Here is a 26,599-nt window from a genome sequence, read left to right as displayed (position 1 = left end):
TTTCTTGGCTGTTGAATGTGGAGACTTGCGTGTGTGTGTGTGTGTGTGAGTGGTTTGTCACTCATTTTACACACCAAAAAAAAATAAAAAATCCGCGTCACTCCACACTTCAGTTCAGATGTTTTGTCGTTTGTCCTTTTGTTTTCTCTCTATTTCAGATGGATCGGGATATGATTCTCCGGAGCCGTTCCTGACCGACGGAGGTCCAAGACGGAGGCCAGGGCCCATGACCCCGTTAGCTGCTGTCGTGGCTTCACTTCTCCTTGGATTCTTCTCCTGGCTGTGACTCTTCTCACACTCTTTATGGAGCTCCCTTCTTGGGTTGCTGAGCTGGCCTGGCTGTCCCTCTAACTCCACCACCCCTCAGGGAAGCCCACTGTCTCCTTCCTTTCTCTTCCCACCTCCACCTTTATACAACCACCCCCAGTGCCAGCCCCCTCCATGGTCTAGACATGGACACCATTTCCCAGGCCTGGCTACGAGGGCTTGGTCTTGATCTGTCTGGGAATCTGCCCTTCTTCTCTGATCCCCCAAAGTCTGCGAGGGACAGTGTCCTCCCAGCTGAAAGACACAAGGGAAATGTCTCTGCACTCATATCAGGCGGTCCTTCTGATTTGACTCTTGACTTTTAGCTACCCATGGGGTAGATATTGCTATAACTAAACTTGTCAAGTGTGCGTTTTTTTCCATCATCCAATCATGGCGGGATGCATCAAGTGATCGGCGTGGATGCACAAAAATTGGATTTTGCACACACATTACTGTCCCATCCTCAAAACCAAGTACTGGAAGTGGCCGAGCTTGCGTTGTAATTGGAATTCTATACTCTCTGGATGAATTCCAGCCACAATGAGAAAAAGAACATATGAATAGAGATGGAGAGGAGGCGAGTGGCCCGCCCTGTGCACACAAAGAAAATAGAAAAACAACGCAGACACAGGCTTAAATATGAGAAATGTAATATTATACGTGTTGATATTTTCACAGCAAAACGTGATGTAAAACTCATAGAGTTTGATTTTTGTATGAGAAGCTCAGATATCTTATTAAAATGACGAGTATAACCACAGCCGGTCTCAGTAGGAGGGTTGTGTGCTTGGTGTTCTGGGAGGGTTTGGCGGGATGTACATTTTCAGGCGGGATGTGTTTTTGTCTTCGTGTTTCTAAACAAAGCATTTATCACGGCCTGGTCAGCACAGGCTTTTCAGCACTGTCAAACGTCGAGTGGGCTCGGGTGACTTTTGGAACCATGTCTTTCTCATGTATGAATGTACCACTGGTCACCCAGCGCTTTGTCTCTGTGTGTTATTTTTTTTGACTGTGGTCACTTAAAGTACCTTTCTCTCTCAGACTGGCAGGATAAATGGGGTTGGGCAATTTTGGCAGGTCAGCGGTTGGGGTGGGGGGGGGGGGGGGTTTGGGCGGGGTAAAGGGAGGGTGAGGAAAAGGATGAATGGACTACAGATGAGAAAAGGAGGCGACACTCAAGTTGCATGACCACTGTGAAACCTTCCCGATCAATCTTGTTTGTAATGATGATATATTTTTTCATGGGGAAAATCCGAAACACCTTGCTACCACTCTCTTGCTCTCCCGGAGACTTTTTTTCAGACATCAAAACGGAACATTCCACCTCTTCCCCCCCAACCCCCCCACACACACGTTTTCCCCCTGTCTGGCTCTTGGTCAGTGATGGATTAGCTCGAGCCAGGAGATAAACGGACCCACGGGGGGGGGGGAAACTGACTGGGAAAGCGGCCCTTTGAGCCCGGGCCAGATCACAATGGACATAAACAGTGACTGAGGATGGTCCAAGGGGTTCTGGGGGTTTAACCAATAAGGGGAGCACCTGGACTATGGCAAAATGAGATGGGGTGTGTGTGTGGTAGCATCACAAAAACACACGTGTGGACACGCAGCATACATACAGTACATAAACACACATTACATGTACACGTGATAGCGAGGTCTCCCTCTCGATACTACAGTATAGCGGGAACGACATAAAGAGAGAGGGAGGCGGAGGGAAAGTGTGTGTGTGTATCATTGGACTGAGACTTCTTTAACGTCGGGAGGTGAAACATAACGAGCAAAGCACTGTGAACACACTACATGTACAGATACACACACATGTGCGCACACATACAGCATGTACAAATACAAAATGCAGATCTAGACATTTACAGAGATATGGCATGCACGTTATACACTCATGTACAAAGACACACACACACACACACACACACATCAAACTCGAACAGGGGTAAGCACTTCCTTCCCTGTTTTATCTTATTTTTGTAGCATTTAAAATCACTGTTAATTACTCCTGTGTGGGAAGCAGTGATGGGTTATAGCCTGTGGACGATTAAAAAAACAAAAAAAACAAGCGTGTTTTCTCTTCTTCTATTTCACTGATGCTGTCCTTTTATCGATCTTCTTCTTCTTTGGTTTGTGATCCATGGTCGGTAGCGGGTAGGATGCCTCCAGGTCTCAGCGTCATGTATGAGTTTGTCTCCTTTTCTGTTTGTGATGGGGTTTGTTTTTTTTCTGTTGTTGTTGTTGTTGTTGGGGTTTTTTTTTTTTTTTCTGGAAGCTGAACCCAGTCATTGATGTCAGTCAGTCAAAAGTAAACACAGACGTAAGAGCAAGGAGAGAAACACACAAATAAAGATTGTCTTTTTGTCTACTCAGAAAAGTGGGATTTCTTTGGTGTGTTCATGTGTTAGACGGCACTTTTAGACGGGTTTTATTTATTTGGCCCATGGTCCGTCTTCCTCCGACGTCCAAGTCTTCGGGCGCTGTGTGCACCGCGCTCTGTCAGTCAATGCATGAAATTATTCAGATGAAATCATCCACTCCCATCTTCAGCTGTTTCTCCCTCAGTGATGTGACAGCTAATCGGAAACTGCTGACAACACGGAGACTGAATAGCTTGATCGCCTTTCCTCTCTTGTTTCCATCATTAATGGAAAGTGCATTGGCTCCAGGTTCAGCTTTGAGGTACCTCACTCACTTTATTCACGATATTTACTGTATTCCACAGATTGGAACCTGTTGCAACCTCTTATGGAATTGTCCATATTTTCACTTTGTATTTAAAACAAGGTTATTTCATTAATGCATGAACAGTAGTGGTTTTGAACGTATTTAGCTATTACCGTTTAGCAGTTTCTGTCCAAATATGTGAGACATTTGCACGGGCACTTGACCCTTGAGCCGCGTCGAAAGGGCCTGGGCGTTTGGAGATGTGGATCCAAGGTTCATTCTGGGTAAGCGGCCACATGGAAGACCACCCACTCCACGCAGAGAGCCCCTCATGAAATATGGAGAGAATGAGTCACGATGAGAGGGATGGTTGTCACCATCGAGTGTGATCTCCCCTCTCAACGTCTCGCATGCTGGAATATGTTATGAGTTCAAAGAGATGAGATTATGCAGTAATCCTAAAAAAAAAAAAAAAAAAAAAAAAACGTTTTAAATCCACTTCTCAGGTTTATCTTTTGATCCTGAACGGTTAGGTCTGACCTTTAGTTTGGAAAACTACATGTCAACAACTTCTAACAAGATGTTTTTTTAGTACCATACTTTTACTTCTAATATTAGAAAAGGTTTTTTTCCCCCCCTAAGCATCTGAATACTCCTTCCAACAGTGTGAGGTTACTTTGAAACTGGAGTTTTATCATATGCCCTTGAGGAAAGACACAGAATCATTACATGAGATGGCTATATTCTAAATGTCTTTAAAGAAAAAAAAAAAGAAAAGAAGAAAGAATATAAAATGTTTCCTGTGTTCTCAAAGCTCAATAGGTTTCCTCCAGATCTGGACATGAAGACCACAGATATATTTCCCTACTGGGTATTGTAAGGGCCACAGCTATCTTGAAACATTTATTGGCCCTGTTTCGAAAAACGATACGTGAAACCACTGACTCGTCTCTTTTGTCAGCATGATGCAAAAAGAATATAAGAAATGTTGTTTTGGGAGGGAAACTAAGGCACGTGAATAATAGATGAGGCCCGGCTTGCCATGTTTGGCCCTCCTGTGGAAAACGACCTAATGGCTATCGATGTCTCCGGTTTCCATCAAATTGCTTCATATGAGAGCTCAATCTAAATGGAGAAAGAGTATATTCCAGTGAAAATGAGACGAGGGAATGAAATTATCTCCGAATACTTGCTCAGCCAATTCTTTGTCCTGACAAGTATCAGGTACCAGCGGAATTAACCCAACGTAAAAATTAAGCTCGATCGAGCAAGGCCCCCCCGAAAGCCTCCCCCGATCTCGTTCCTTGTGTGAGGAGAGATGGATGGAGTGGAGCCATAAGTGAACAGATGTGCTTCTTGAAATCATGGGAAACAAGTGATCTGGCCTGTGTCAGTGACACACATGCTCATGCAACACACTGTTATGTCCCCATGTATTCTCCTCCATAACCAATTAAGCTCTTGTTTATTTAAGCAGTTTTCCTTGGCCGGTGTGCATGTGGGACAATAACTGCCGAGAACAAATTTGGCCTATATGATATTGGTTTTGGCAAAAAACGAAAAGAAAAGCCAGGAAATACAGATGGCGACCCCTCTCCATTCTTTTCCTCTTTTTTTCCCTGCCTCTTCATCTGTTGATTTCTCGCTCTTGCAGGCACATAAATAGGCTACAGGCTAATCTAGTCTTCTCTCTCCCCCTGTACTTTTTTCCCTCCTTATACTCTAACTAACTGGCATGATTTAGGAATTATGGAATTAGGGCAGCGCTCCCATCTCTATTAATGAGAAACGGCATGATGAAAGAGCTTGATCCTGAACGTGCCATCTGTAGTCACTATTACACATTCACTTACTCTCTCTCGTTCTCTCAGTACTTTCTATTCTTTCTCTTCCCCTTTCTTCCCTCACTTCTTCCTCTTTTACTCTCTCTCGCACACACACATCCTATATAAAACACATACATTGCTTAAGTTTTAAATACAGAGAAAATAATAATAATAATAATAATAAAAAAAAAGAGAAAAGTAATTATTAGCTCTTCAAGCTCTGTTGGATGTGGCGTGAAATGGTGAAATGGCATGGCAGGAACGTTAACGACGGACTGCACACCTACAGTATACATACACACACACACACACGAACACAGGTCCAGATGGACCATGTGTTATTGCTGAATAATGCATGCTATGTAGACTCTATAAAAGATACATGGGCAGAAAGAGCTGGGCACCATTCAAGCACCTTAGGCAGTGCACTGAGGGCAGCTCCGCAGAATCTCTTCGGCAAATTTCAAACTGTTGTGAAATGTTCAGCTCCTGGGTGTTTAGCTGTAGGTGACCCAACATGGGGGAAATATTCATCTGCAGTTAGCGAGGAAGGGGCTGGAAAAAACCCAAACCACTTGCCTTTTTAGACACTGTCAGTTGATACTGTGTGTTGGCTGGCACTCTGCCCAGTGCCTTTGGAATCACCTTGAACATGCTTTTGTGGTTTAAACCATAAAACTTAGGGAATTACACAGCAGATCCAATGCTAGAGGCTTAGATTACTGAGCATCTTTAGAAACACTATGAAAAATATCCAGCAGTCTGTCTTCATGTAAAACACAGAGGAGAGAGAGGGAGTGGAGGGGGTGGGGGAGGTCTGGGTGAAGGGTAAATGCTGCACTCATGTGGGGAAAATGAGCAACGCCCCAATGCTTTTTTTCCTTTGAAGTCTTCTTCTTTGGTAGATCATGGCACTGGCATCAATAATGGTGCACTACTGCCTTTTGAATCCTCTTCCATTTCCTCTTCTTTTTCTCCAGGGTCTTTCTTTTTGGAGTCATATGACAGGACATGCGCACCACCGTGTGCTGAGTTCGTGTGCCCATCGGTGGCTCATCACGCTGCTGTCAAATTCAGTTTGAAATACAACTGCTCAAACAAAAATCAGAAAATATTCACACTAATCACCACTAATAAAAAGATGACATTATTTGCTTGTAAAGCAGCCGAATTAACGGAAAGTACAATTTCCACAGCTGGTTGTTTTTCAAATGTTTATAAAAGGAATTATTATGATAACTATTGTAATACTTGAGTACATTTCTTTTTAAAGTATGACTTTTATTTGCAACAGAATATTTTACGATATCTGTAATAATAATTTAACGGACTTCAAGCACCCGTGCACTTCCTTCCGCCCAGTTTTTTTTTTTTTTTTTTCAACTCGGCTTTGGAGTTGCGATATTTCCGACGATACGTGAACGCACCGAGTGAAGCACTTCGGACGGTCGAAGCTGTGAAGGAATCCAGAAGTTCCTGGTGCCAAGTTTACATACCCGACGTGAAGGAGGAGTTGCGAGGTCATCTCTTTTAACAACAAGGAGGGTTAACAGTAAGTAGTAACTCCCTTTATAAGTACCTCTCTCCCAATCCTGCGTACATGTTTGCGTTGATATTAAGTAGTTGACAGGAAACGCGGAACTAGCTAACTAGCAAGCTAGCAACATATCAGCTAGGTTAGGCGAGTTGTCCCCCCCGGATCCTGGCTGAGACTTCCCAACAACTTTTCTGACAATGTAAGAGAACTCGAATTTTCTTTATATCACATTTGGGCACTGTTTTTGCAATTCAAAAAGTTTCATACGTGTGTTTGGGGACTTTACAGTCACAGCTGTGGCGTCTTGGGTGTGGAGGGACTGCTGCTGTTGCTTTCACTGTTGTGGGTTCATGTGTCTCATTCAGCCATAACGTCACCTGCTTCTCAAGTGACTCATGTTAAACAGTTGCCCAGGAGTCCTAAACTTCATTCAGCTGCTTGTAATATAATCGAGGTCAAGTACGTGTGTTTGAGAGTGTGAGAGAGAGTATAAACCTTTGTGTATTTACATACAACGAAGGAAATGGTCGACGACATGTCTTGTAATGTAGCCCTTCAGTTATGACTGGCAACATGCTTTTGTCCCACACAATTCTAAGGTGTTATTTGTCAGCACCCAGTGATCCAGGCTGCTACAACTCATTTCTTAGCAAAAAGGACTAAACTATTTTGATAATAAATATGTGTATTTTTAATCAGTAATTAAACCATCTGTTATTTGAGCTTGTATCACAGGAAACTAATTATTTTTGATTTATTGATAACACAAAACATATAGGGATTGTCATTTTGAGGTTTCTGAAACACTGATTGAACATTTTTCAACAATTTGTGACAAGTTATGATCCAAACAATCGATTGATCAATTTAAAAAAAAAAAACAATCAACAGGTTAATCAATATTAAACATAAACTAGTGTCTGCCCTACCTGACTCCAAGTTATTCAGAGTTAATTTAAAAGCATCAAAGCAGAAAGAGTAGGAGAGTAGAATGGCTTCTTTCCCAGTTTAGTACAGACTTTTGGAAATAAATCTTTGGCACAAAGTCCATAATTTCTTCTTTTTTTTTTCTTTTTTTTTAATGTATGTCCCTAGAAGAGGAGGTTGTAGTACCTAATGGGGAGAAATAGAAGCAGAAGAAGGCAGTAATGTAATATTATGGGTGCTAACTGCCGTAAAAGACCATAAATAAATGGATAAGGGGTGAAAAACCAAGATGGCCTTGTAGATAATAAAACATATGCCAGTATATAGTGCTTTTAGAAATAAAAACTAACAGTTTATGTTTTTCTTTCTGTAGCCTACAGCAAGATGTCATGTGCTTTTTTACACACAGGTCACCCACCTTCAGTCATTCTTATCTAAAACACATCACTTTCAACCAATATAAATGTTTTTTATCATTTAGGAGCTGAAATATATGAACATTTTGGACCACACTATACCTCTTAAGTTTAAATGTTAAAAAAGATAAAGAAGGGGAATGTGAACACTGTCTGAAGGGAATAAGATAAGACGTCAGCGTGTGTGTGTGTGTGTGTGTCAGAGAAAGAGACACTCTCAGATCTGGAGGAACAGGTTTGGGTAGAAGAACGAGAAATGTGCTTCCCTGTAGGAGTTGTTGTGTTGGCCACTTGCTGTTGGTGCTGTGAGGAAACTACAATATGAATAGGTAGGTCTTGTTGAACAATCTTGTGGCTGTGAATTCATGTGGTGTGGCGTCACAGTCTTGTCTGGCCACCCGGACTTGCAAGTGGTGTGGAAACAGGGCTGACTGTAATGGTATTTTATAGGGGAATGGAAAATACAGCGGTCACTAGTATGACCCGTCAGTGTAACCTTGTAATCACTCTCACTAGTGAGATACATTGATACCAAGCTTCTGAAAGATCTGCCATACTGTAGCTTATACTTTAGTGTGACATATTAATCTACTCTTGTGTGAAATATATGTACGCGAGTCCTGTTCCTGCAATAAACTCACATCAGCATCTTGCCAAGTTCAATAATCGGTTAGAAAAAGCAGTCAAGCCTGTGAACCAAGTGCCCTCCTGTTCAAAGAAGGGGAAAAAATGCAGAGACTACAACATTAAAATGTCTAATCCGTCTGCCAAGTAGATTATCCATTTTCCCTGTGTTGTTTTTTGTACTCAGGATGTTTAATTCCTGTCGGTTTGAAAGGGAACTTGAAGTTCAGGGGTTATTTTGCAAAACAGGAAAGTGACACTTGATCTTTAAAGGAAAGGAAGAGGACAGGAGAAGTGAGGAACTAAAGGAAAGCAGCATTTCCTGAATGTTGGACTTTAAAAACAGCACACTTGTACATGCTCACCTGGCTCTGTCCTTGACAGAGTTTGATTTTGATTTTTCAGACTGCCATTACAAAAATCATGTCAGTGCATCTTGTGATGGTAGACAGCTCAAGGTCACAAATCATTGGATTTGCAGCTATTAAACCAAAGTGCTATGTACCTACACTCGTTGGTTAATTTAGAAAAATACTGCGCAAAGCCACAACTGTTACTCAAGTTCTTTCCCCCACAGTTCTTCTGCTTGTCAGTTTACTTGACTCGGGCCATTAAAATGTGTTTTATGTCTCCACTGCCCACTCTGAGACCTGACTGCTGTCTCAAAGTGCTGTCCAGATTATATTACATGCTTCTTCATTTGTGCGGATCTAGAATGGCAAACAAAAAATAAAGATAGTAGAAGAAGAAGGATGTGGGAGAGCCATCTATGACACTGTGTTAGTGCGCGTTTGCTTTTTGTTTGGTCTTAAGAGATGGCTTATTTATTAGATAATTGGGGCTTGTTTTATAGTACCATACCTGTGTATTCAGTCCTGTTTATATCTTCATGTCAGTCCCATCCTCTTCCCTTTGCCGTGCTCTGTCTGAACTGCGTTATTCATCCTCTGTGACATTTAAAATTAATTATAAAGCTTTCAGCAGCCAAACCCAATTCACTTCCTCCTGGTAGTTCACAGTTAAAGCTTCTCTGTGACACCTCTTCCCCCCTTGATCACTCTGTTCTTACGTACATATTGTGCAAGATTATGAGATCTAAATGTTGATCTGAATACAGCGTGTGCATTGAGGTGTTAAGGTGTGGATTCAGCTCAGTGTGGCTTGCTATGTTCGGAGGAATTCATAAATGCAGTTATCAAAGTAAATCAGTAGCACCGAGCAGCCCGTGGTATTAATCTATAATTGTTTTGGAGTGAGGCAGTAACTTCTTAAGCAGTTTTCAACATGCTTTCAGGGTTTTAAGTAGGTGTAGTCTCCTTCCATTAGGGTATTACACTCCATTACTGTAGCTGTAAGTAATCTCATTAGATGATATTAGTTTCCATGATAAATCCTAAGTGTGTTTTTTTTTTATTATTATTGTAAATGATCATACCATGAATTAAAATTAAAGGAGGTAATTGTTTTATTACATTAATCGTTGTTAATGTTGTTATTGGATCCTCTGTTGGTCACATACTGTAGGTTAGTGTAAAATCTATTTTGCACGGTTCCTTTTACACACAGAAACCGATCCTATCCATTCCTTCCTTATTTTAATTTCTTTAATCACCTGTTAAGCTTAAAGACTCAGGAAAGGAGCCTCATTTGTTTAAGTTTTGCATGTCTTCACCGTCACAAGACTACTCCATATTTCATTTCCTTTGAGTCACAGAGCTTTATGATGATCGTTGGATGATGATGCTACTGAGTGACCTGTGACCTCTGATCCTCTTTCAGGCCGCAAAATATCGAGCTCGGTGCCACGGGAGGAGTCCCCAAAGCAGACGGCAGCAACATGGAAGACATGACAGTGGAACAGATAACCATGAGGGCCAACCAAGTGACTGACGAGGTACACAGTCACAGAGACAACACATGCACACATTCATGCGGTTTCTCACCTTCGTTCTGTAATTTCCCAGTTCTCTCTTTGCAAGTTCATTCCCTGTGTGTCTTTCACTACCTGTATTGTTATAATTTAAAAAGTGAGAAGTAAACTTTCAGGTAATGAGTATCTGATGCTAAAAGTTTGATCTTAAAGTCGAGTTTTACTTAAGATTTCACCGCACTTAACAAATGACCCACTATCGGATGAATTAGTTTCAGATGCAAAGCAGCATTGTACAGACAATTATGCAACTAATGCAGCTGAGAACTGAGAATATAAATGATTAAAAGAACATAATGATGACATTGTGTCGCCTGCACTGATAAACTGGCCTGTCTTATTTTAAAGTTTAGAACGTCAGCCTTTGAGCGTTTTTAATACACTCACGCTTAGCATCTTATTTGAATCTTTCCAGGCAAAACCTCAGCTTGTCAGGCTGCCAGGTGTAGCTCCATATTTTGAAGGAAAAACAGGAGATTTATATTAATCTTCTTATAAACATTCATCAGGCAAGAATGTAAGTGCGTTTCCTAAAATGGCAGACTCTTCATTTTAATACCCTTTTAATATCCAAACACAGTCGGTCTATACTTTCAATACAACTGAGTAATTGATCCATCAGTATTTATGAACAGCTATGACACACAAATAAGATTTGTCATTGCTGTGATCAAATAAGTATTTTAAATAGATTTGACTCGGATGATAAAGATTCAGTCGTTTAAAAACACAGACACATACGATACTTGATAGTTTAGTCAGGCACGACGGAGAAGTGAGTAAATGTGTGCTTAATTTAGTCCGTGCCCTGCCTAACCCTCTGATTTTGACAGTTTGAGTGTTGTCGACTAAATCAAGCATTTTATTATCCATGAGGTAATTGTTTAATTCATGCTCCGGGGCATCATATGATCAGCCACCTGTTTTTAAAATCCGAGTCCGATTCACCTACCCCTGCTGGGCTTGTTGTTGCTGCTGCTGCTGCACACTCCGCCCTCCTGTAATTTGTCTTTGGGGGTTTTATTATTCTTTTTTTTACCCCCCTTCCCTCAACTGTTTTTCTTTCTCCTAATGTGTGCTTTCTCACTTAACCTGTGACCGTCTCTTGCTTCCTTCTGCTGCTGCCGCCTGTTTGACTAAGGAGATCATAAATGGAACAAGACAAGGGAGGGTCCTCCTGCTAATGCCGCTTAATACTCGTGGCTTTGGGTAAAACACAATACCTCCCCTAAGAAAAAAAAGAAACCCCATGGTGCATGCTTTGCAATGTGTCAGGACAACATTGGTCTTTGGTATGATAAGAAAAGAATCTTGTTGTGCAGTAATTGGCCTCAGCATTGTGTGAAAGATATTTAAAGGGATAGTTCAGGGTTTGTTTGTTTTTTGAAGTGGGGGTGTATGAAATGTGTTGATGCCACAGTGTAAGCATTTATATGCCCCAAACCCCCCCTCATAGCAGCCATTATGCTGATGGATTATACTGTGTGCATCACACTGGCTATAGGCCAGTCCCTCTCACACACTTTGTTTGTGTGACAACTCATAATCATCCTGGTACATTGCAGCTTCCAATTATGTCATCCTGTACTTAAAATCCAAACAAATGATATCATGCCATTCGCTTCTTCTTCTTCTTCTATTTTTTTTTCTTCTTTTTTTTTTAATGTCACAGAACCTCAACCTTTGGCAAAGTTGGTGTTTTTCTTTTTTTCTTTGCTTAATGAGCAAAGGTCAAGGATTGTTCGAGAAATACTGTCGTGTTTGTCCACTCGCGTGACGTTCCGGCTGAGCTCAACACAATCCTCTTGCCAATTTTATGTTTGTTTGTAACCCGCTGATAATATGTATTCAGAGCAAATACATACAACAGGGCAAGTGAGGAATCTGCTCGCACACTTTCTCTCTCGGTAACAATAAATTAATGATGGAAACAATGGAGTCATGCCCCGAGTTGCCTCCGTGCTCTGCTCCTTTGGATGCCCAGCACAGCTATTGATATCTAATAATAGAGACACGGAGTCATAGCTCACCAGCTCACCTGAACTGACTGCATTCCACTTTGCCGTCAACACTTTTGTGTTTGTGCGTGTGTGTGCGTGTCTGTACGTGCGTTTTTTGTCTCTGTGCTGATTGTTAACGTTTGTGCCCTTGTCATCTGATCAGAGCCAGTTCAGACACAGCAACTCTGCGGCTGCGTGCCGAGTCCATGCTGCCTTCTAGTTCAAAGGTTCATGAGTACAGTATGTACTGTTCACAGAATAATGTATACTTAATTAACCTATGTTCGTATGGTCTTTAAAACACTGTGGTGTGTTTTTATAACCAATATCTAAAATGATCTTCAGATGCAGCCCCTAGTCACAGTGTAAAACGGGTTTTATAGATTGGTTACAGTCTCCTCTCATCATCTATCTTAATGAATATGGCGTTTTAATCTTCTTATCACATATCGCATCTTCCCATTTTCTTTGTCCTTGTTATCTTGCTCCCTTCCTCGCTGTCTCCTTTTCATTCCCTTCCCCCTCAGTCTCTTGAGGGCCGTTGTAAACCCCGATCAATTGCTTTGTTAGAATTAAGAAGACTAAGAAATTCCAAACTAATCCAAACAGAAGCCAGATAAATAAGAACTCCGGGGCGGATTTAAAATCTGGTCCATCTTCCCTGACCTAAACACGGCCGAGCTTTGCCAACTCCTGGGGAAAATATGCGGCCACAAACAGCCGACGACACGACATATGATACAGAGAAGCTAAATCCATCTCATGTGGTGTCACATTATTTTTAAATCTGCAGTATCCTGTTGGAATAGAAGATACCGTACCATGCCGTCACCAAAACCAAATACTGTATGCGTGTCCATTTTTGTTTGATTTGATTTGAAAGATCTTGTTCAGGTACATTTAGAGGTACGTGGAGAACGAGGAATCTGAAGTGTGACAGTATTTCAAATCAGTTTTGGTCTTTGTCCCTCATGCCCTGCACAATCCCCTTTATCTAACACACAGTATGTTTTCCACACTCTAAGAAATCCGACTGTTTTTGTTTCTCCCACAGTCACTGGAAAGCACACGGAGGATGCTGCAGATGGCAGAGGAGGTGAGAGCTTTAACAGCCAAAAAGAGAATGTCAAAATGATGATAATAATAATTCATCGAGTCCTGATTTTTTATTATTCTAAAACTGGCGGCTGTTGGTTGGATTGGTTCTGATTTGGAGTGAATTGTGTGTTTGCAGAGCAGACAGACCGGCACCAACACCATGGTGATGTTGGACCAGCAAGGAGGTAACTACACAACCTGTTGCAGATGCTGCTCATTGCAAGTGATTGATGATTTATGTGCCACTGAAATCAGCCAGATGTTATTGTGGCAAAATAATTACATTTCTGTAACCTTACTATTTAGTTTTGGGGTGGTAAGCTCTGAATAATGTCTGCAGTTTTCTCAAAAAAAATGGAATAAATAAATTAGAACAAACCTATTTTTTCTAACACTCCTAACACTCACGCCTCCTCACACTCACATTTGTGTTAAAGTGCTAATGATGGTTTTTACCCACCTGCATTTGCAGTAAGGATCACAGTTAGAGTAAGTTGTTTATTTCTGGTTAGATATTTTGCCTTTCCCTTAATGTGTGAGTTCTGTCCAATTCCTATGTTCCTTGTTCAGAATGTGCATGTGTAATTATTCGTATATCAACCTGCACAGTGTTCTATTTTTGCCGCTACAATGGCCCAGTTGTTATCCCAATTTAGGAATCCCGACAGGGGTTCTTTAACAATTAATTGCATTTATTCTACAAAAAAAAAAGAAAAAAGGGATAAATAAAAAAAATACAACATCCATTATTAGTGTCAAAATATGCATGAATACAAAACAAAAGTGAGCCTGACATTGTGTGTGCCGCGTCTGTCTTTGTGTTTCAGAGCAGCTGAAGCGTGTGGAAGAAGGCATGGACCAGATCAACCAGGACATGAGACAGGCTGAGAAAAACCTCACCGATCTCTCCAAGTGCTGCGGCCTCTGTGTCTGCCCCTGTGACAGGTAACACTGTACACTCGGAGCCGCTGACAGCTCCACATCACCGGTGTGGACGCCGCGCATTAGCATTTTTGACATTTTCTGTCGTCCGTTTTTGAACAAAAAAAAAAATGCTTGAAATAACTTTTTTTTAAATCAGTCTTTCCACAACCTTATTCTCAGCGTGTTTAAACCTTGATTTGTGTGTTTCTTTTGTTGCAAAGTGGAACGTGTTGTCAGGATAAATTTACTACTATGACAATTGCAAACGTTGGACAGCGGTGTTACAATAATCTGTTTTTACCTTTAAAAAAAAAAAACAAGCCGATTTGTGAAAATAGTTAAGGTGTGCAAGAAAAAGCCTCAGCTGTCAAAAACCTTAAGATGACATTGTTTTGGATTAAATCAGTAGCTGTGGCACAGGGTTTTACTGCAGCCACCTCTACTCGTTGACGTACTGTGGTCAGGTTGTTTGACAGCCGTACCATAAGTCTGTGTACGATAGTTGTTCCGTTGTCAGGGAGGCTGCTTTGTTTCTACATGAGGTGACATTAGGGATGTTATTTTGACTCTGAACTGTCAGGTGCTCTTGCTTTAACGCAGCATTAACTGGCTGTTAGTAACAGGGTGTGACAAGGAGTGTGTTTCCCCTGGTTCTTCACATGTTCCATGCAGAGGACACTTAACATCATTTCAATGTAAAGATATTTATGTGAATTGTGTGATACAGTGTTTTTTTAATTTTTTGCCCATGTCTGGGTTCTAAACGTGAAAAACTTTCAAATCTTTTTCAAAATGCTTTCACATTGGAGAGGAGGATTCTTTGATGAGTACCAAAAAGTAAGGTAGGGGATCTTTTGAATGTGTGACTGTGTAGTAGTGATGAACGTGTAGTCAGTCCTCGGGGCTGTTCACATGCAGCGTCTTTTCTTTTTCGTACATGCGTCCATTTTGATACGGCCTTTGTTTTGTTTGGTTTTTTTTTGCATTGAGATGAAAATATCTTAATTTTTTTTATTTTTGACAGGATTCCCCCCCCCCCCGGAATATTTTCCTTTGTAAATTTTAAAAAAGTTTTCCAAAAACACCGCAGCAAAGAAGGCTTCCGAGCTCTGTGCAAACTCCAGACACGAGAAGGACAAAGATGACTAATAAAAAAAGTTTATTTATTTTATAGTCTCCTGATTTAGCTGATACGATGCAGATTCTCCTACTGTTCCCATCTGTTTTATTTTTGACGCTGCATATGAACAGCCACTCATTAGTTTCCCCCCACCGGTCCAGTTTGAGTCTTTTACTTTTTGAATCCCCCGGTTTGTTTCTAATGTTTTTACTTCATTTATTTATTTATTTTTATTTTTTTGCAGGGTGTCCTCCATCGAGCACGACTCGCAATACAAGCGCACCTGGGGTATCAGAGGCGGAGAGGGCGAGGTCGACGCGAACGGCGCAAAAGTAGTCATAAGACAACCCTCAGGTGTCGGCAACGGTCAGGCCGTGCAGACGAACACCTCGGCACCTTCAGGCCCGTACATCAAGAGGTGCAGTCCCCGCTCGTTGTGCTTCACGTCTTTCTTCTGAGACGCAGTCTTTCCCTGAACTGTGTTTTTTAATTAAGACGTCATCCTTTTGTCACATTTGACAAATTGATTCACATTTAGAAGGCACTGCGTGACTAAACAAAACCTTTACTTTGGCGACGCAGAGTAACCCACGATGCACGCGAGGACGAGATGGAAGAAAATCTGGACGCAGTCGGCGGCATTATTGGCAACCTGAAAACTATGGCTATGGACATGGGCTCCGAGATCGATAAGCAAAACAAACAGGTGGACCGCATCGCTGACAAGGTAAGAGATTAATATGGTAATATGATGTGTATTCACTGAGGGATTTCTTTATTGATTCAGAGGGAAGTTATAAGAGGTTAACCTTGTTATCTGAGAGAGGAAAAAAAGTGTTTTTTTCATCCCTTTGAGCTTGATAGACACAGTGAAGTGACCCTGAGTTGCTATGAAACAACATTCTGCCAAATGGTTTCACGCCGTCTCTCTGCCTGTTAGTTGGAGGCGTTGACCCAGAAGGAAAAAAAGACTGTGAAGAAGCAAACGTAGAAATAAACAACACAAGACTGTTGTATTGGTCGCTTCACAAATGCTTTCTGTAGGAAAAGGAAACGAAGTTTCTATAAATGGAAGCAATTAGAAGGAAATGATGTGTCTAACTGTCCAACAGGTCACTTAAATTTAACCGGTGATTTAATTATGGCACCAGTGTGTGCAGTGCCGACTTTGACATTGTTTGGACAAGAATTGCAAGAGATATTGGTCGAAATGCGACAGGCGTGTCGCTGAAAGAGCCACAAACGCACACACAGTGCAGCACTAAAGAATTTGCTGATACATTGAGGTGTCCAGTCAATTTTCTTGGTGATAAACATCACCTTGGTTACCTCCATGTTTACTCAGCAACCGTCCTTACCTCACTGTATCCCAGTAAAACACTGTCGAACCACTGGCAGGTCTGTGTGTCACAGTACTCGTCCGAGTACTTTATTAATGTGTATGAAAGCTTTCAGAGTTGGTAGAGAATGGCTTGATTTTTAAAAAGGGAAGAAGGAAAAAAAAAAAAAAGGAAACGTGTGGGTGTTTGCATAACCGCCCCCCACCCGCCCCCCTTTTTCACCCGTTTATTTCCACTGTTTCCTTTCAGGCCGACATGAACAAGGCCCGCATCGACGAAGCAAACCAGAGAGCCAACAAGCTCATCAAATAGACAAGGGGACCAGGCGTCTGCCTGTTTCATCCATCAACCTTGAGCCTCTGTCACCCCACACACACACACACACACACACACGCACACACACTCTGCACACTTGCGCAAAAACACACAAAAAAAAAGTCACTTTGAAAGAAAGTTTCTGCCAGCAAGTGTGCCTGCTTTTTTACTGCACTAAAATATCGATCTATGACACAATGATTTATACATTCTTAAAATTGGGCCGCCACCACATACCTTTTTAAACACGTGTGTGTGTGTGTGTGTGGTGTGTTATCACATGACCGACAGCCTTTTCACTGCCGACGAGTACCACAGGTCAAATACTCTTCTCGCTATATTTTCCCTGTTTACTCTGTCTGTGTGTGTGTGTGTCTCTGTGGTTATGTATGGATGAGGTCAATGATCCGTTCTTTTTCAATAATTTATGTATCGCCTGCAGTTTTTTTTTTGTTTGTTTGTTTGTTCCTGATGGATCTATAATTACAGCACCACAATCCTTAATCTAAAAATCCTATTGGCCCCTGTGTGTAATTACATGTATTGTATCTGTGTTGTTGTTGTTTTTTGAGATGATATGCTTATTTAATTATTCTTTATGGAGCAGAAATGACTCGTGAATAAAGTTGTCTTTTTTCTTTTTAATTTTTAAACAATTTCTTCCTGTTTAAAATATATATATATATATATATATATATATATATATATATAATTCAAAAAGCACCTACCCCTGAATGAAAGCAATTAAATTTCTTTTTGTATTCTGACCAATTGGAAGTCAAGTCTCTTGTATTAGTTTGCAAGGAAGATTTAAGAGTCTGTAAATGTGACGAGAAATGTTCATCGGTGTCTTCTCCAAAAATGTCTAATTCACTTTATGAAAAACAACAAGGATTTGTCATCAGAGGATCAACTGCTGTACTTGATATTTAGTGTTGGTGTAAATATCGGAAACTTGACGTTGTTCCATTTATTCGCCCCCTAAAGTCTTTCTGTTAATCCAATTCCATTCTTTCTTCATTACCTCCCGGTTAATAGAGATTTATAGCACCCGAGAGGAAATTTAAAAGTCTATTCAGGGAATGTGAAGAAAATGAATTTCCTCAAGTTTAATAATTGCCCTGCAAAAGTATGAAAACGCATGTTGAGTCTTCAAAGCGCACTTCTCGATTCCTGAGTCGCTTCTTACATCGGTTCACTGCGCAGTAAAAAAAAAACCTGGGATTTAGAAGTAGGAGAACGTGCTGGAAGCCTCTATGGGTTGTGTTGTAACAGCCACAGTATCACAAACTGCTCCTCTTCTGCACCTGTTTTGTAAATAGCCTTTTCTTTTTCTTTTTTTTCTTCCCAGAGCAGAGCTATGGTAAAATGATCATTTTTAATGATGGAGAGGCATAATTTGTCTTGTCGAAGCTGTAGCCAGCCTGAGAAATGACTGCTGGCAGCAACGTGCAAAAATAATGTATACATGCAAATGAATGTCATTTAAGGGCTAAATGTGGAAGTAGAAGAAGTCGTGCCCCGGCGACGACTGTGGGGAAATTGGTTAATGATAAAATAACACGGTGTGCTGCGGTGCAGATATCTCTCATGTGCGTCTTCCGGGCTTATTTGTTTAGAAGAAAAGATGATCATTTGTATGCTCTGCTGCAGGCATGCAGACCGAGTGAGTTTGTAAGGATTGCAATGAGCTGTTATTCAGGGGTTTTTGTGTTTCTATAAGTGATCGTCCTCAGCCCGTTACTTGTCAGCGGAGATCTAATTAGTATAGCCCACGGCTGCCAAGCTGTCTTCAGGCTGTTTATTCATTGTTTCACCAACAGCCACTGGAATGTAAATACAACAGTTTTTTTTTGTCAATGCTGAATATGTTTCCATGCGGCTTGTCTTATCTGAAATTAGTTAACGGATAACTGTTCAACAGAAGTCAGATTGCCCTTTTTCCATTCATGCCTGCCCATGTTTAATTGTTTGTGCTCAATAAATCTATTCTCTAATGCATTTCTTTGGACCGTTTCTAATGTGTTTAAAAAAAAAAAGTTAAGTTGTGTTTTGCTCGGAATTGGCAACCGTCTGTGATAGAGTTAAGCAAAGGAGACTTAAGGTCAATAAACAAACTCAAACTGGGGTAGTTTCAGGAGTTCATTTTAAACTTAATTCTTTCAAAATGTATTTATTTCAATTTTTATTCCCCCACTGGCAACAGTTTTGGGTATTTTACATAGCTTGAGAGTACAAAATCCGTATTAAAAACCCCTGAATGGGAAAAGGCAGGTGGGGGAAGATTAAGTGGATGTGAAGTGACAGTGTCAGACTCTTGAGATTCCACAGACAGTGACTGAAACTAGCTTTACGAGTTTGCATTTTTAACAGGAAAAAGTGTAGTCACTCGCACTTCCTGTCCCTCTGCGCGCACACACACACACACACACACACAAACATCTGTATTACTTGTGTGTGACGGTCATGAGATGATGATGGATTTCATGATTATTTTTGTCTCTTCCCTTTTATAAATGTAAATAACTCAGAGGGAGGTCATTATGATGTGGGAAAACTCTGGCGCTGAACAGACTTGTTAATCTCTTTACACCCGACTTCCATCATTTTAATGAGGTCACTTGAGTTGGAACTCACAGTTTCATCCTTGGTACAAGGCAAGATGTGAGAAAGTGAGAGTGAGCCTTTATCTTAATAATATGAATGTACTTTCATATACAGTACGCATTGTTATCACCCTGTATGCATATATTGATTACATTTATTATCCTATAACGGCTTTATTGTGATAAATGTAAACTCCCACATGCAGAGAGAAAAGTCTCCTCAGCTCCACAGTGCTACTGCATACAATTTACTATCCTAACTATACTATACTATACAACGACATACTATACTATGACTTTTTTGACTGATTTTGGACGACATACTATACTATGACTTTTTTGACTGATTTTGGACGACATACTATACTATGACTTTTTTGAGTGATTTTGGACGACATACTATACTATGACTTTTTTGAGTGATTTTGGAAGACATACTATACTATGACTTTTTTGAGTGATTTTGGACGACATACTATACTATGACTTTTTTGAGTGATTTTGGAAGACATACTATACTATGACTTTTTTGACTGATTTTGGACGACATACTATACTATGACTTTTTTGACTGATTTTGGACGACATACTATACTATGACTTTTTTGAGTGATTTTGGACGACATACTATACTATGACTTTTTTGAGTGATTTTGGAAGACATACTATACTATGACTTTTTTGAGTGATTTTGGAAGGCATACTATACTATGACTTTTTTGAGTGATTTTGGACGACATACTATACTATGACTTTTTTGAGTGATTTTGGAAGACATACTATACTATGACTTTTTTGAGTGATTTTGGAAGACAAACTATATACTATGACTTTTTTGAGTGATTTTGGATGACATGCTATACTATGACTTTTTTGAGTGATTTTGGACGACATACTATACTATGACTTTTTTGACTGATTTTGGACGACATACTATACTATGACATTTTTGACTGATTTTGGACGACATACTATACTATGACTTTTTTGAGTGATTTTGGACGACATACTATACTATGACTTTTTTGAGTGATTTTGGAAGACATACTATACTATGACTTTTTTGAGTGATTTTGGAAGGCATACTATACTATGACTTTTTTGAGTGATTTTGGACGACATACTATACTATGACTTTTTTGAGTGATTTTGGAAGACATACTATACTATGACTTTTTTGAGTGATTTTGGAAGACATACTATATACTATGACTTTTTCGAGTGATTTTGGATGACATGCTATACTATGACTTTTTTGAGTGATTTTGGACGACATACTATACTATGACTTTTTTGATCGATTTTGGACGACATACTATACTATAACATTTTTGACCGATTTTGGACGACATGCTTTACTATGACATTTTTGACCGATTTTGGACGACATACTATACTATGACTTTTTTGATCGATTTTGGACGACATACTATACTATGACTTTTTTTGAGTGATTTTGGACGACATACTATACTATGACTTTTTGACCAATTTTGGACGACATACTATACTATGACATTTTTGATCGATTTTGAGTGATTTTGGACGACATGCTATACTATGACATTTTTGACCGATTTTGGACGACATACTATACTATGACTTTTTTGACCGATTTTGGACGACATACTATACTATGACATTTATGATCGATTTTGGACGACATACTATACTATGACTTTTTTGAGTGATTTTGGACGACATACTATACTATGACTTTTTTGACCGATTTTGGACTACATGCTATACTACGACTTCTTTGATCGATTTTGGACAACATACTATACTATGACATTTTTGACCGATTTTGGACGACATGCTATACTATGACTTTTTTGATCGATTTTGGACGACATGCTATACTATGACATTTTTGACCGATTTTGGACGACATGCTATACTATGACTTTTTTGATCGATTTTGTACGACATACTATACTATGACTTTTTTGAGTGATTTTGGAAGACATACTATACTATGACATTTTTGACCGATTTTGGACAACATACTATACTATGACTTTTTTGAGTGATTTTGGACGACATACTATACTATGACTTTTTTGACTGATTTTGGACGACATACTATACTATGACATTTATGATCGATTTTGGACGACATACTATTCTAAGACTTTTTAGAGTGATTTTGGACGACATACTATACTATGACTTTTTTGAGTGATTTTGGACGACATACTATACTATGACTTTTTTGACTGATTTTGGACGACATACTATACTATGACATTTTTGACCGATTTTGGACGACATGCTATACTATGACTTTTTTGATCGATTTTGGACGACATGCTATACTATGACATTTTTGACCGATTTTGGACGACATACTATACTATGACTTTTTTGATCGATTTTGGACGACATACTATACTATGACATTTTTGACCGATTTTGGACGACATGCTATACTATGACTTTTTTGATCGATTTTGGACGACATGCTATACTATGACATTTTTGACCGATTTTGGACGACATGCTATACTATGACTTTTTTGATCGATTTTGTACGACATACTATACTATGACTTTTTTGAGTGATTTTGGAAGACATACTATACTAGGACATTTTTGACCGATTTTGGACGACATACTATACTATGACTTTTTTGAGTGATTTTGGACGACATACTATACTATGACTTTTTTGAGTGATTTTGGACGACATACTATACTATGACTTTTTTGACTGATTTTGGACGACATACTATACTATGACTTTTTTGAGTGATTTTGGAAGACATACTATACTATGACATTTTTGACCGATTTTGGACAACATACTATACTATGACTTTTTTTGAGTGATTTTGGACGACATACTATACTATGACTTTTTGACCAATTTTGGACGACATACTATACTATGACATTTTTGATCGATTTTGAGTGATTTTGGACGACATGCTATACTATGACATTTTTGACCGATTTTGGACGACATGCTATACTATGACTTTTTTGATCGATTTTGTACGACGTACTATACTATGACTTTTTTGAGTGATTTTGGACGACATACTATACTATGACTTTTTTGACTGATTTTGGACGACATACTATACTATGACTTTTTTGAGTGATTCCGGATGACATCTTTTTTTTTGTTCAGATTAACTAGCGTGCATAGAAAGCATTAGTTTTCAATTGGCCAAGCGGTCTGTGACGTTCTCCTTACAATGCGAGCATCTCTGAAAAGACTGGTACGATTCCGAAACCTGACAATAAATAAAAAATGCTCAGGTGATTTTGGACGACATACTATACTATGACATTTTGGACGACATACTAACTTATGACTTTTTTGTGTGATTTTGGACGACATACTATACTATGACTTTTTTGAGTGATTTTGGAAGACATACTATATACTATGACTTTTTTGAGTGATTTTGGACGACATGCTATACTATGACATTTTTGACCGATTTTGGACGACATACTATACTATGACTTTTTTGACCGATTTTGGACGACATACTATACTATAACATTTTTGACCGATTTTGGACGACATGCTATACTATGACATTTTTGACCGATTTTGGACGACATACTATACTATGACTTTTTTGAGTGATTCCGGATGACATCATGTTTTTTGTTCAGATTAACTAGCGTGCATAGAAAGCATTTGTTTTCAATTGGCCAAGCGGTCTGTGACGTTCTCCTTACAATGCGAGCATCTCTGAAAAGACTGGTTCGATTCCCAAACCTGACAATAAACAAAAAATGCTCAGGTGATTTTGGACGACATACTATACTATGACATTTTGGACGACATACTAACCTATGACTTTTTTGTGTGATTTTGGACGACATACTAACCTATGACTTTTTTGACCGATTTTGGACGACATACTATACTATGACATTTTTGATCGATTTTGAGTGATTTTGGACGACATACTAACCTATGCCTTTTTTGTGTGATTTTGGACGTCATACTAACCTATGACTTTTTTGACCGATTTTGGACGACATACTAACCTATGACTTTTTTGTGTGATTTTGGACGACATACTAACCTATGACTTTTTTGACCGATTTTGGACGACATACTATACTATGACATTTATGATCGATTTTGGACGACATACTATTCTAAGACTTTTTAGAGTGATTTTGGACGACATACTATACTATGACATTTTTGACTGATTTTGGACGACATGCTATACTATGACTTTTTTGACCGATTTTGGACGACATACTATACTATGACATTTTTGACCGATTTTGGACGACATGCTATACTATGACATTTTTGACCGATTTTGGACGACATGCTATACTATGACTTTTTTGATCGATTTTGGACGACATACTATACTATGACTTTTTTGACCGATTTTGGACGACATACTATACTATGACATTTTTGACCGATTTTGGACGACATGCTATACTATGACATTTTTGAGTGATTTTGGACGACATACTATACTAAGACTTTTTTGAGTGATTTTGGAAGACATACTATACTATGACATTTTTGACCGATTTTGGACGACATACTATACTATGACTTTTTTGAGTGATTCCGGATGACATCATGTTTTTTGTTCAGATTAACTAGTGTGCATAGAAAGCATTTGTTTTCAATTGGCCAAGCGGTCTGTGACGTTCTCCTTACAATGCGAGCATCTCTGAAAAGACTGGTTCGATTCCCAAACCTGACAATAAACAAAAAATGCTCAGGTGATTTTGGACGACATACTAACCTATGCCTTTTTTGTGTGATTTTGGACGACATACTAACCTATGACTTTTTTGACCGATTTTGGACGACATACTATACTATGACTTTTTTGAGTGATTTTGGACGACATACTATACTATGACTTTTTTGACTGATTTTGGAAGACATACTAAACTATGACTTTTTTGATCGATTTTGTACAACATACTATACTATGACTTTTTTGAGTGATTTTGTACGACATACTATACTATGACATTTTTGACCGATTTTGGACGACATGCTATACTATGACTTTTTTGATCGATTTTGGACGACATACTATATATGACATTTTTGACTGATTTTGGACGACATGCTATACTATGACATTTTTGAGTGATTTTGGACGACATACTATACTATGACTTTTTGATCGATTTTGGACGACATACTATATACTATGACTTTTTTGATCGATTTTGTACGACATACTATACTATGACATTTTTGACCGATTTTGAACGACATACTATACTATGACTTTTTTGAGTGATTTTGGACGACATACTATACTATGACATTTTTGACCGCTTTTGGACGACATACTATACTATGACTTTTTTGACCGATTTTGGACGACATACTATACTATGACTTTTTTGAGTGATTTTGGATGACATACTATACTATGACTTTTTTGACCGATTTTGGACGACATACTTTACTATGACATTTTTTACCGATTTTGGATGACATACTATACTATGACTTTTTTTGATCGATTTTGGACGACATGCTATACTATGACATTTTTGACCGATTTTGGACGACATACTATACTATGACTTTTTTGAGTGATTTTGGAAGACATACTATACTATGACTTTTTTGAGTGATTTTGGACGACATACTATACTATGACTTTTTTGACCGATTTTGGACGACATACTATACTATAACATTTTTGACCGATTTTGGACGACATGCTATACTATGACATTTTTGACCGATTTTGGACGACATACTATACTATGACTTTTTTGACCGATTTTGGACGACATACTATACTATGACTTTTTTGAGTGATTTTAGAAGACATACTATACTATGACTTTTTTGAGTGATTTTAGAAGACATACTATACTGTGACTTTTTTGACCGATTTTGGGTGATTTTGGACGACATACTATACTATGACTTTTTTGACCGATTTTGGACGACATACTATACTATGACTTTTTGAGTGATTTTGGACGACATACTATACTATGACTTTTTTGAGTGATTTTGGACAACATACTATACTATGACTTTTTTGAGTGATTTTAGAAGACATACTATACTATGACTTTTTTGACCGATTTTGGGTGATTTTGGACGACATACTATACTATGACTTTTTTGACCGATTTTGGACGACATACTATACTATGACTTTTTGAGTGATTTTGGACGACATACTATACTATGACTTTTTTGAGTGATTTTGGACAACATACTATACTATGACTTTTTTGAGTGATTTTAGAAGACTTACTATACTATGACTTTTTTGACCGATTTTGGGTGATTTTGGACGACATACTATACTATGACTTTTTTGACCGATTTTGGACGACATACTAACCTATGACTTTTTTGTGTGATTTTGGACGACAAACTAACCTATGACTTTTTTGACCGATTTTGGACGACATACTATACTATGACATTTATGATCGATTTTGGACGACATACTATTCTAAGACTTTTTTGAGTGATTTTGGAAGACATACTATACTATGACTTTTTTGAGTGATTTTGGACGACATACTATACTATGACTTTTTTGAGTGATTTTGGACGACATACTATACTATGACTTTTTTGAGTGATTTTGGAAGACATACTAAACTATGACATTTTTGACTGATTTTGGACGACATGCTATACTATGACTTTTTTGATCGATTTTGTACGACATACTATACTATGACTTTTTTGAGTGATTTTGGAAGACATACTATACTATGACATTTTTGACCGATTTTGGACGACATGCTATACTATGACTTTTTTAATCGATTTTGTACGACATACTATACTATGACATTTTTGACCGATTTTGGACGACATGCTATACTATGACTTTTTTGATCGATTTTGGACGACATACTATACTATGACATTTTTGACCGATTTTGGACGACATGCTATACTATGACATTTTTGATCGATTTTGGATGACATACTATACTATGACT

At 39.0% G+C, this 26,599-nt stretch overlaps 2 protein-coding genes across 4 annotated transcripts in view; both read left to right on the top strand.

Moving 5' to 3' along the window:
- efna2a (ephrin-A2a) overlaps window positions 1–1,387 on the top strand; it is an 85,310-nt gene extending 83,923 nt beyond the window's left edge. The window contains exon 4 of one of the 2 annotated variants that reach the window (XM_058616297.1): window positions 163–1,387. In XM_058616297.1, the coding sequence (XP_058472280.1) occupies window positions 163–286 (124 nt within the window). In that variant the 3' untranslated portion in view covers window positions 287–1,387. Of the gene's footprint in view, window positions 1–158 lie in introns of both variants that reach the window. The other variant, XM_058616296.1, reaches the window with a different exon arrangement.
- A 4,821-nt stretch (window positions 1,388–6,208) lies between these two features.
- Window positions 6,209–17,933, top strand: LOC131445027 (synaptosomal-associated protein 23-like). Of its 2 annotated transcripts, none has more exons than XM_058615796.1 (8): window positions 6,209–6,363; window positions 10,095–10,209; window positions 13,300–13,341; window positions 13,480–13,528; window positions 14,171–14,288; window positions 15,632–15,805; window positions 15,970–16,114; window positions 16,977–17,933. In XM_058615796.1, the coding sequence occupies exons 2-8, from the start codon at window positions 10,153–10,155 to the stop codon at window positions 17,037–17,039; spliced, it is 648 nt and encodes a 215-aa protein (XP_058471779.1). In that variant the 5' UTR covers window positions 6,209–6,363; window positions 10,095–10,152; the 3' UTR covers window positions 17,040–17,933. The 2 variants fall into 2 exon arrangements, with proteins under 2 accessions (XP_058471779.1, XP_058471778.1); XM_058615795.1 differs by lacking the exon at window positions 6,209–6,363 and adding an exon at window positions 6,399–6,547.
- Window positions 17,934–26,599: the final 8,666 nt, after the last annotated feature.

Source organism: Solea solea, chromosome 18 (genome assembly GCF_958295425.1).
Source record: "Solea solea chromosome 18, fSolSol10.1, whole genome shotgun sequence".
In the NCBI taxonomy this organism is placed as follows: Eukaryota; Metazoa; Chordata; class Actinopteri; order Pleuronectiformes; family Soleidae; genus Solea; species Solea solea.
This window is presented reverse-complemented; position numbering and strand designations above follow the sequence as displayed.